This window comes from Triturus cristatus, chromosome 3_2 (assembly GCF_964204655.1).
Source record: "Triturus cristatus chromosome 3_2, aTriCri1.1, whole genome shotgun sequence".
NCBI classification, from domain to species: Eukaryota; Metazoa; Chordata; class Amphibia; order Caudata; family Salamandridae; genus Triturus; species Triturus cristatus.
Window position 1 is genome coordinate 1,041,949,493 of NC_140584.1, and position 12,719 is coordinate 1,041,962,211.

At 45.7% G+C, this 12,719-nt stretch overlaps 1 protein-coding gene across 3 annotated transcripts in view; it reads left to right on the forward strand.

Moving 5' to 3' along the window:
- Positions 1-12,719, forward strand: part of MTMR4 (myotubularin related protein 4) — a 651,646-nt gene that overhangs the window by 341,256 nt on the left and 297,671 nt on the right. For all 3 annotated transcript variants that reach the window (XM_085649730.1, XM_085649731.1, XM_085649732.1), the window contains one exon: positions 7,091-7,219. In XM_085649730.1, coding sequence (XP_085505856.1) covers positions 7,091-7,219 — 129 coding nt within the window. The remainder of the gene's footprint in view (positions 1-7,090; positions 7,220-12,719) is intronic.

A 12,719-nucleotide genomic window follows, 5' to 3' on the forward strand; every position in this document is an offset into this window, starting at 1 on the left:
ACAGAACTAAGGACTTTAGAAACACAAAACAACTTTTCGTTGCCTTTTCTCCACAACACAAGGGCAACGCTATTTCCAAAGCAGGTATAGCCAGATGGATCGTTAAATGTATTCAGATTTGCTACCTAAAAGCTAAACGCACATTAACGATTCCCCCACGAGCCCACTCAACACGGAAGTTAGGGGCATCCATGGCTTTCCTGGGAAACATTCCTTTACAGGAAATATGTAGAGCAGCCACATGGTCCACTATCCATACATTTACCAAACACTACTGTGTAGATGTACACTCAAAACAGCAGGCAGCTGTAGTACAGGCTATTCTCAAAACTCTTTTTCAGACTGCTGCAGCTGGCACAGGTAGCCGCCGCTAATAGGAGGTACTGCTATGTATTCTATGCACAGATATGAATTCAGCAGCCCACATGCCTCGAACTGAATATGCTACTTACCAGTATGCATCTGTTCTTGGCATGTAGGGCTGCTGACATTCATATCGCCCACCCTCCTCCCCGGCGCCTCTAGCAGCTGCAGCTCTCAGAATTACTGTATAGCATGGTCATCACTTACTGTATCTACTCCATCACTGCCACAATGGCGAAAAACAATCTAAGGATGGAGAGGATGCCCATGCGCACTGTGGTCCAGGGGAAGAGTCACCTATCTCGTGATACTTCGAAGACTCTTCCAGGACAACAACGTGCAAACATCCGTACCCAACACTAGGCGGCGATCTATGCACAGATATGAATGTCAGCAGCCCTACATGCCAAGAACAGATGCATACTGGTAAGTAGCATATTCAATACACCCCCTAACTAAACAGCTACTGGAGGACATGGAAATACTACAGCTGACTCAGAGAATTGATCAGCCTACACACATGGCAGGACACATATTAGATCTGATGTTCTCTAACATAGGAGCCATTGACATCAACGAGATAAAACCAATGATATGGACAGATCATTTTATGATTGTGTTTTCCATTAACCTATTTACTAAACACTCCAAACTACCGGCTTCGGCAGCAGTAAAAACAAGGAGCTGGAAAAACTTTTCTGTAGATAAATTCCAGCAACATTTCACACATGTAAACACAGGAATTACTAACACTAACGACGAAATAGAACTACTTCAGAACAACATTAGGAGTGCACTGGAACATTGTTCAACACCACACTCCAAATACAAACGTAGATCCACAATATCAGAGAAATGGTACGGATCAGAACTAAAGTCATTGAAAAGGAAATGCACATTATGTGAACATAAATGGAGACTCAATAAAACCCAAGAAACTAGAGCCACATACAAATGAGAACTTACACTTTATAACGAAGCTATTAGGAAAGCGAAGAAAGAATATTTGGCAAGTAGAATAACAGAAAATAAAAACTCATCGAAAGAACTATTTAAAATAGTCAAAGAACTATGTAGCCCTGCGAGTCTCTCATTAGATTTCACTCCTTCGCAAGAAGGCTGCAACAAAATAAATGAATACTTTTGCGAGAAAATAGACACAATTTATGCCTCTTTCTCCAATATCGAACTGGAACATACAGAACCTCATGTACCATTCATAATTCAGGCTAGCTGTCCCAGGTTCGGTCCCTTCTCAGAGGAGGAGGTGGGCAAAGTTATGTTAGAAGTAAAATCAGGCTCTCCATTGGACCCATGTCCACATCATATCTTCTTGCAACTAACTCCGATAATCTGCCCGGCCGTAACAAAAGCATTTAACCTTTCTCTAAACTCTGCTGAATTTCCAAAAATCTGGAAAAACGCCACAGTCACCCCTTTATTAAAAAAAAGCAGGTACTGATGTTAATAATCCGGCAAACTATCGGCCTATATCACAATTACCCTATTTATCTAAAGTATTAGAAAAACTAGTCAACAGGCAGTTGTCCAATTTCCTGGAAGCCAATGATCTACTAGATATCTCTCAAACAGGGTTCCGGACCAATAACAGCACCGAGACAACACTCCTGGCAGTGATGGATAACATCAGAACCCAGGTAGATCGGGGGAAAACGGTCGCCCTGATATTGTTGGACCTCTCGGCGGCATTTGATACCGTACCACACAATCGGTTGCTGGAAATTCTTGCAGCAAAAGACATCCGGGAAAATGCTTTAGGGTGGCTACAGTCTTTTATGCAAGATAGGACACAATCAGTACGGATGGGTGACTTTTCATCCCCTCCCCGGAACATCAAGTATGGGGTCCCACAAGGGGCCTCACTGAGTCCGACTTTGTTCAATGTGTTTGTCTCCTCGTTGGCTGAAACAGGAAGAAAGTGGGGTGTCGATATCTATTCCTATGCAGACGACACCCAACTGATGATCACATTGGATGAGGAGGATGACCCAAAGGACAGGTTACTAAATTGCCTCACGGAACTAGCCAATTGGATGAATAGCCACTGTCTTAAGCTAAATACAGATAAGTCCGAACTACTGTTGCTCGGCAGACATACACAGCTATGGGACAGCAGCTGGTGGCCCACAACCTTGGGCACCCGCCCCCCCCCCCCCCCGCCCGACAATGACGGCTAAGAATCTAGGTGTGACACTAGACAACACTCTGAGTATGAAAACCCTTGTATCAATAATCTGTGGTAAAGGCTTTGCATTACTGAAAATGCTCAGAAGAGTCTTTCCATGGATTCCTACTGAGTGCAAAAAGATCCTGGTCCAGTCTACTAATGAGCAGACTGGACTATGGAAACTCCCTGTTCGTGGGAATGGCTGACTATCTCTTTTCCAAATTACAGGTCGTACAGAACGCTGCGGCAAAGGCAATCTGCAATAAAAGAAAATACGACCCAGCCAAGAGCTGCATGAGAGAGCTGCACTGGCTGCCAATGAGGCAAAGAACTACCTTTAAGCTACTGTGCATAACGCATAGAGCACTGCACAATACTGGCCCACGTATTTTAAAAAACAAAATCAAATTCTACGCCCCATCCAGGAATGTACGCTCCCAAACAGCAAGAGCAAGAACTACCTGTGTGAAAACAGCAAGGATGGGCGGACGGGCCTTCTCCCACCTGGCAGCGACCAGCTGGAACGAGCTGCCTGTGAATCTTAGATTAACGGACAGCCACTTGTCCTTCAGGAAGAAATTTAAAACATTTCTCTTCCCCAAGCCTGACTAAAATAAGGACCCTGTTATCTGCCTACCACTCACTACTGACACTATAGTGCCGTGATATCCTACTCAAGATGATTGTTCGCGCTTTATAAGCACTATTAACATTAGCTTCTAGTGAGTTCCACCCTATGTGAATTTTTTTTTTAATATATATATAAAATGCTCATACCATGCAAAAGCATACTGATATGAAAATGAAAAAATGGTTAAAAACAAAGGGAAGAAGCTAGCGCACTTTAAATTTTGATATTTCAGCAAGACATGGTGTAGTCCTCTTTTCACTGTGGTGATTTGGATCTCGCTCAAGGTGCTGTGTGGCCAAGCACCGAAAAACCAAAGACCTTCCTCGAAGAAAGGATCCAAGCACACACAGGCGTGGACAGACTGACAGCTTTATTAGACAAGCATGATGCGTTTCGTCGAAGTGACTTCTTCAGATGCTAATGAACAACCAGTGTTGCCATTGGCTACGATTGGCAGAGACCCAAGGGTGGGCGTCTCGGGTAAGTACCTTTTATCCCATGTGGGTGGCGCTCCTCTTCCCCTCGCATGCACCGTTGGCCCAAGCACCCTGCTGCCAGTCTTTGACACCCAACATCCTGCCGGGGCAGAGAAAAAAGGGGAGTCCCAAAACGCGTTTTCCCCATGCATTTTCCCATAGGACCTGTTGACGCAGCTACAGCCTGAACTGCTGAACGGAATTACTCAATATTTGGCAAAGAGGTAGTCCTCAGTTCAGACTCGTGCCTTTTGCTTAAATGGTGTAAATCCGTTCAGTAGTTCCGGAGAAAATTAGAGATCTGTCTGTCTGTCTATCTATCTATCTATCTATCTATCTATCTATCTATCTATCTATCTATCTCGTGGCCCATAGGGACATTGTCATATTTCACTAAGTTGGCATGAGCACGTCGCACCTTGCCTGCTGCTTTTGCGCACGTTACTACGCATCTTTATGTTTTTTGCAATAATTTCAATGACTGCTTTCACATGAGAACTCATCACTGGGTTCACTCTCTGCATGTTCCTGGGATTTTGACTGAACATTATGTGCAAGGTCGGACAACAATGCCCCTTGTTATTTTGTTCTGGCCAGGCCTTGGCCCATAGACAAAACATACCGATGCAGCTGTTTGTTCAACATACTTTGGTTTTTAGTGGGACACACAAATAGGTAACACACACTTGGAGAGGGACCTTTACAGAGAGAAGAGCGAGACGGTACCTATGATGTAGATCTCCCAACTATAGGCTAAGGTATGTGTTCTGCTGACAAAGGTCTGAGATCTTCTAAAATAGAATAATACTGCTTCTTAGCAAGGGGAGGGAGGTTAGGCTCTATGATCTTTCTATGATGACATCTCCCTTCATGATTTATGGGCTAGCTGCTATGCTGACTGTATTTGTACAATGCCTTTTCTTGCTTGATGTGGCACGTATACTGCATGTTAGGGCATGTTAGTTAAAATAAATATGTTAAACTGTTTTGTGTCTCTGTCTTATTGTGGACAAGTACAAGAGTGAGAGCAAAAGGGTGTGTCTTGTTACAGCGATTCCTGAGACATCTGGGAGTGTTGTGTTCTGGGATGTGTGTCTAATCATTTGTTTCTCTGTGAGTGAGTTGGAGAGCAAGTGAGACACTATAGCTAGTCGGTCCTGGTCTCGTGGGTACGAAGGTGGACTCTTCCCTATACACCAAGGTCCCATATTCTTGTGCATAGTTCTGTATTTGTCCAGAATCCCCTATACATATATTTGTGTGTGTGTGTGTATATATATATATATATATATATGTGTGTCTATTTCAATCCAAACTGCTCCGTGAGTCAGCGCTTGTAAGAAATCCTCTAGGGCCTGAAGGGAAAATATTTCACAAAACTGCAGTTGTGGTTTCCGTTGCTAAGTGCTCCAGAATCAATAATTCCTGCAAAATTTGTTTATTTCATATTGCGCAGCATGAAATGCATCGATCTACACCCACAGTGACTCATTTAGGCTTTATCGACCTTCATTTGACCAACACTGCATTGTGTGAGTGCCACAAAAATAGAAAAGTCAATATGAACATAGTAATGTGGCTGGAGATCGGCAACGATTTTATAAACCTATCCAATTATTATATTATGCTCAAATATTATCAATGTTTAGAACAGTCAGTCACTGTTTATGTACTGCATGAGAGTGGGCATGTTCATATCTAGTGTGTGTATATATGTGTGTGTGTATATATATATATATATATATATATATATTTTTTTTTTTAAAGTAGGACTAGTATTACACATGGTCCACCTTGTGTATAGAGTGATGAACGTGTTAAGGAAGATTTTCGTGCACAGGTACTCAATGACTTAAGACCCATAGGGGCATGTTTATATTTTGTATAGTGTGGTAAATATTTCGTTACCGGTACTATTTTTATGCGGTAAAGTCTTAGTAAGAATAACTCAGTAAAAATAAGAGGCAGAATCCGTGGTATTAGAGGTTTTAAAAGGCTTTATTCCTATACAAAGGAAGACAATTCGAATTGTGGGCCTTCTATTCCATCACCACGAAAGTTCAGGAAGGAAGGGGGCATATATTATTGACAGATAGGCAGTTTTATAGAAAATACATTACAGTGAAACAGATGCAAGAGGCGTGGCAGCTGATAATTCAGATAAACTGTACATACGTAACTAATAGAGGCGTAAACATGGGTGTAACTAAAATACGTCATTAAACATGATGTCACAAGTGGGTGGATCCATAGAAGAATCCTGCAATGTCAGCAGAAATATTTGGCAGAGATGCGCGCGCAGCCGCATGACGTGTGATTGACGTGCAACTAGAGAGTGAAGGGGACTTGACATTTAGCTCTACATGTGGAGACAGAAGTCTGGGGTTATGTCAACCTAATTCCAAATCATATCTAATATCCTATGTTTAAAGAACTGTGTTATCCAAAAGGAAAGGTCTCTAGGATAGAATCTATTCTATACTGACTGTTAGTGCGTGTACAAGCGTCTAAGTGTCTACATGAGATGCGAGGGGGTAGGAATATTCCATGGTAACGGGGCTATGAATTACTTGCATGAGGACAGCGAGGCCTGGCCCCTTTGCACGGTAGCTGGAGGAATGTTTACCTAAACTACTAGACAGGAATGCATCGGACGAGGAGGGAGGAGATAATCTTGAAGGTGAAATACAGTCTTTGGCAAGCAATATGCTGGATCAGGCACCGTTAGCCGCGCAGGGATTAGGACAAAGTTCATGGATACAGATGCAGGCTCAGACTGGAGCTTTCAGAAGCAGAAGGCAGGAAAAGGCTTGATGACAGAATTCGGGGCCTACTCGCCTGAATCTGTAAAATGTGGAAAGTGAACCACATAAAGTCGGTGGCCTTTCATACTTAGGAATGGAATATCTGACCCATTCATGGCGGATCTGAAAGAGGACATGTTGACGGTGGACGCACATATATTTGCGTCTTCAAAACTGGAACAGGAGGGAACATACATGTACTTATAGCATGTACATGGAGCCGTTGGGGTCTACGATAGGGGACATAACTGATCACAAAATTCATATTTCCTCAATAGATTGGAATTTATTATGTAATTAATGAACTAAAATTGGACCAATACGCGTCATTGTAATTGTTGGCAATGTTTGCTGGATTCCCCCCCCCCCCCCAGGGTGCAGACAAATACCAATAAGCATTGGACTGGCCACTAACTTTGGACTCCAGGGCAGCATGCTGTTCACTGTAAAGTTCTTCAACACCTCCTATGGTGTAGTAAGCACTATGTAAATGCAATTTCAGTTTCTATTCAATACATGTGTTTACATAACGTACGTTTTGGGGGGATGAGGAGAAATGATAGCTGTACTTAAATATGTAGAGTACTTGGTAGAGAATGGGATCATCAACTCTGTTATCTTGTTGCAGACTCTTCGCTAACTGCTGGTGCCAGTTTGGAGAATGGAGGAGCTCCACAGAAACTTCTCATTTTGGATGCTCGTTCTTACACTGCTGCTGTTGCAAACAGGGCAAAGGGAGGAGGCTGTGAATGTGAAGGTAAGTAGAAACATTTTGATTTCTCTATCAGCGTAGCCCACATATTGACAGCATGGAGTGCCACTCCCGTCCCTTGTGGCACAGCTAATGAGGTAGCAAAAGGATGTGGCTTCTGGCATCACCCTTGTCTAGAACTGGTGGTAGTCAGTTATCTGGTTAGTGATGTGCAGTTTAAAGTGTTAGTAAAGTTGTTAATTCCCTATCCTTTCCTACAGAAGGTTCGGTAGCTTTCAGTAACTTGTAATTCTCTCCCAGCACTTGCCTGTGTTGGTGACTGAGGGCTCATACGACCAGAGCCAAGGCTTCTAACACTGCGTTGGCATGCGGAGTCCCTATTTAGGATATCCGATCAGGCATGTTAACTAAACACTACTGTCTTGATAGCCAGGGCGGTCAGAAGGGACACTTTGCTCATTAGGTCTCACAAGAATTTTTTGGATTGGGAGGTACTGCTTTGCTATTTATTCACAAGGTGTGGAATCTGTGGTTACAAGTATCAATCATAAGAACACGTTACTTACCTTTGGAAATGTTCTTTCTGTTGGATACTCTTATGTAACTGCAGAATCCTCACCGCCCCGTTCGGTGCAACTGTTTCTTTTTTAGTCTATAAAAAGTTTCAACTCTAGAGATCGGCACACTGTCACATCTATTCAGATATCGGCTTTGACGTCTAACAGCGCAGACAGTCGAGAAAGAAACTGACTGGCCCTTATATGAGGCTTCTATGTCGCTTCTTTGGTGGAGCTGCATGACGTCACCTGTTGGTCCGTGGGATCAATGCTGAGAAAAATCTCGAGATCCAGTCTGGGGCCTGGGGGTGCTCAAGAGGTGAGTAATCTGTAGTTACGTATCTGTCAGAAAGAGCATTACCGAAGATAAGTAAATTGTTTTTCTGATGGATACTCCTACATGCAGATTCCTTACCTTTTGAGTATCACTATGTGGCATACTGGATCTTAAAATTTTGCTATAGCTATCCTTTACGATAGGTGCCGTTCAGCTCCATCTCAGTCTTGTTCCACCATGGGCGTGATGACACTGGAGGCAAGTAGTCACCCACGCAATCCGTCAGTTACCTTTTATCTGGTCCCTTCAACACAAACCAAGAGCAGCTCTGTGAAACATTTAAAAAAAAAAAATCTAGATTTTCAACGTCTTTTCAGTACTAGGAAGTATGTCACCTCTTAAAACGTCAGGGCTCAAGTCCTATCACTGCAGTCAAGGTTTGCTTGTGGTGGTTGGTGCCCAAGCACAGCTCCTAGCTGTGTGAGCAGTGCAGCCTCTTGCACTTTATGTCCATTGAGGAGCTGCGCTCTATGCGTTCCAGAGCACAGTCAAAATCATGCTAGTCTCCCTCCTCCAAGGCATCAAATGACAAGAAAAAGAAGCACAAGAAGGAGTGAGAGCAGAAGGACTCAATAACAAGTTTCAATTTGTGCTCCAGAGGTGCGAGGAGGAGGCTCCTATATGTAGTGGCTGGTCATTCCACACTTTAGGGAGAAGGCTGAGCTGCTGATCAGATTTTCCATATACGTAGGAGTTGTACAAGATGAGCAAAGGTGTCTGGAAGTGTTGTGAAAGATGATTCAATCGTTGAGGTATGCTGGGCCACTGTTATGTAGTAAATTCTTAGGGCAACTTCTAAAAAGAATTTCAAAATAAACTAATGCAATTATAGTACAAGGAGAGACAGACAAATTTATATTGAAAAGTACAAAACCTTCTATTAACTGCAATGCTTTTTAATGAGGTGCTATCATGTATATTGGTCCCAAGATGGCTGCCAACACTTCTTGGATGAAGTGCTGACAGCCAATCAGATCTCAGGATGAGATGTGTGGTTAGGCTCCGCCCAGATATATATATGATTTTACTTTTGATTTTCTCAGGAACTACTGAACAGATTGACACCAGACCTGCAAAAGGCACATCCCTGACCTGAGGACTACCTCTGCCAAATTTCAAGTAATTCTGTTCAGCCGTTCGGGCTGTACCTTGGACTAAAGGTCCCTATGGAAAATATATATATATATATATATATATATCAAGCTCCAAAGTTGCCCGCAGGCAAGGCCGCACTCCCCAGCAGCTTGTTACGAGCACATTTCTCGAAGCAATTTTCAGGGTAAAGTCAACACTCCGTCCTTCTGTGATTACAGCTCTCGTGTCAACGATAGTAGAGCCTGACGCGTTTCTGGGCTTCCGCCCTCTTCAGAGGCTCGACATGAGATTGTTGCAGTAGACACGCCCACACCTTTGTGATTAACCGCCCTCAGGTGAGCTTTGCATTAGGTGAATCCTTGCAATGTCTTATGGGAAAGGTAGTTCGTGTCCCCTACAATGATTTGACTGTTGTGATGCCCTGGATGGACCCGAAGGAACGGGTGAAAACATTGATCCCCTGCTGCTGGTCCTTCATGGCCCCCTTGGATATGGGGTGGTGCGATCCTTTACGGCCGGGCCGCCGCACAAACATCAAGCTCCAAAGTTGCCCGCAGGCAAGGCCGCACTCCCCAGCAGCTTGTTACGAGCACATTTCTCGAAGCAATTTTCAGGGTAAAGTCAACACTCCGTCCTTCTGTGATTACAGCTCTCGTGTCAACGATAGTAGAGCCTGACGCGTTTCTGGGCTTCCGCCCTCTTCAGAGGCTCGACATGAGATTGTTGCAGTAGACACGCCCACACCTTTGTGATTAACCGCCCTCAGGTGAGCTTTGCATTAGGTGAATCCTTGCAATGTCTTATGGGAAAGGTAGTTCGTGTCCCCTACAATGATTTGACTGTTGTGATGCCCTGGATGGACCCGAAGGAACGGGTGAAAACATTGATCCCCTGCTGCTGGTCCTTCATGGCCCCCTTGGATATGGGGTGGTGCGATCCTTTACGGCCGGGCCGCCGCACAAACATCAAGCTCCAAAGTTGCCCGCAGGCAAGGCCGCACTCCCCAGCAGCTTGTTACGAGCACATTTCTCGAAGCAATTTTCAGGGTAAAGTCAACACTCCGTCCTTCTGTGATTACAGCTCTCGGGTCAACGATAGTAGAGCCTGACGCGTTTCTGGGCTTCCGCCCTCTTCAGAGGCTCGACATGAGATTGTTGCAGTAGACACGCCCACACCTTTGTGATTAACCGCCCTCAGGTGAGCTTTGCATTAGGTGAATCCTTGCAATGTCTTATGGGAAAGGTAGTTCGTGTCCCCTACAATGATTTGACTGTTGTGATGCCCTGGATGGACCCGAAGGAACGGGTGAAAACATTGATCCCCTGCTGCTGGTCCTTCATGGCCCCCTTGGATATGGGGTGGTGCGATCCTTTACGGCCGGGCCGCCGCACAAACATCAAGCTCCAAAGTTGCCCGCAGGCAAGGCCGCACTCCCCAGCAGCTTGTTACGAGCACATTTCTCGAAGCAATTTTCAGGGTAAAGTCAACACTCCGTCCTTCTGTGATTACAGCTCTCGTGTCAACGATAGTAGAGCCTGACGCGTTTCTGGGCTTCCGCCCTCTTCAGAGGCTCGACATGAGATTGTTGCAGTAGACACGCCCACACCTTTGTGATTAACCGCCCTCAGGTGAGCTTTGCATTAGGTGAATCCTTGCAATGTCTTATGGGAAAGGTAGTTCGTGTCCCCTACAATGATTTGACTGTTGTGATGCCCTGGATGGACCCGAAGGAACGGGTGAAAACATTGATCCCCTGCTGCTGGTCCTTCATGGCCCCCTTGGATATGGGGTGGTGCGATCCTTTACGGCCGGGCCGCCGCACAAACATCAAGCTCCAAAGTTGCCCGCAGGCAAGGCCGCACTCCCCAGCAGCTTGTTACGAGCACATTTCTCGAAGCAATTTTCAGGGTAAAGTCAACACTCCGTCCTTCTGTGATTACAGCTCTCGTGTCAACGATAGTAGAGCCTGACGCGTTTCTGGGCTTCCGCCCTCTTCAGAGGCTCGACATGAGATTGTTGCAGTAGACACGCCCACACCTTTGTGATTAACCGCCCTCAGGTGAGCTTTGCATTAGGTGAATCCTTGCAATGTCTTATGGGAAAGGTAGTTCGTGTCCCCTACAATGATTTGACTGTTGTGATGCCCTGGATGGACCCGAAGGAACGGGTGAAAACATTGATCCCCTGCTGCTGGTCCTTCATGGCCCCCTTGGATATGGGGTGGTGCGATCCTTTACGGCCGGGCCGCCGCACAAACATCAAGCTCCAAAGTTGCCCGCAGGCAAGGCCGCACTCCCCAGCAGCTTGTTACGAGCACATTTCTCGAAGCAATTTTCAGGGTAAAGTCAACACTCCGTCCTTCTGTGATTACAGCTCTCGTGTCAACGATAGTAGAGCCTGACGCGTTTCTGGGCTTCCGCCCTCTTCAGAGGCTCGACATGAGATTGTTGCAGTAGACACGCCCACACCTTTGTGATTAACCGCCCTCAGGTGAGCTTTGCATTAGGTGAATCCTTGCAATGTCTTATGGGAAAGGTAGTTCGTGTCCCCTACAATGATTTGACTGTTGTGATGCCCTGGATGGACCCGAAGGAACGGGTGAAAACATTGATCCCCTGCTGCTGGTCCTTCATGGCCCCCTTGGATATGGGGTGGTGCGATCCTTTACGGCCGGGCCGCCGCACAAACATCAAGCTCCAAAGTTGCCCGCAGGCAAGGCCGCACTCCCCAGCAGCTTGTTACGAGCACATTTCTCGAAGCAATTTTCAGGGTAAAGTCAACACTCCGTCCTTCTGTGATTACAGCTCTCGTGTCAACGATAGTAGAGCCTGACGCGTTTCTGGGCTTCCGCCCTCTTCAGAGGCTCGACATGAGATTGTTGCAGTAGACACGCCCACACCTTTGTGATTAACCGCCCTCAGGTGAGCTTTGCATTAGGTGAATCCTTGCAATGTCTTATGGGAAAGGTAGTTCGTGTTCCCTACAATGATTTGACTGTTGTGATGCCCTGGATGGACCCGAAGGAACGGGTGAAAACATTGATCCCCTGCTGCTGGTCCTTCATGGCCCCCTTGGATATGGGGTGGTGCGATCCTTTACGGCCGGGCCGCCGCACAAACATCAAGCTCCAAAGTTGCCCGCAGGCAAGGCCGCACTCCCCAGCAGCTTGTTACGAGCACATTTCTCGAAGCAATTTTCAGGGTAAAGTCAACACTCCGTCCTTCTGTGATTACAGCTCTCGTGTCAACGATAGTAGAGCCTGACGCGTTTCTGGGCTTCCGCCCTCTTCAGAGGCTCGACATGAGATTGTTGCAGTAGACACGCCCACACCTTTGTGATTAACCGCCCTCAGGTGAGCTTTGCATTAGGTGAATCCTTGCAATGTCTTATGGGAAAGGTAGTTCGTGTCCCCTACAATGATTTGACTGTTGTGATGCCCTGGATGGACCCGAAGGAACGGGTGAAAACATTGATCCCCTGCTGCTGGTCCTTCATGGCCCCCTTGGATATGGGGTGGTGCGATCCTTTACGGCCGGGCCGCCGCACAAACATCAAG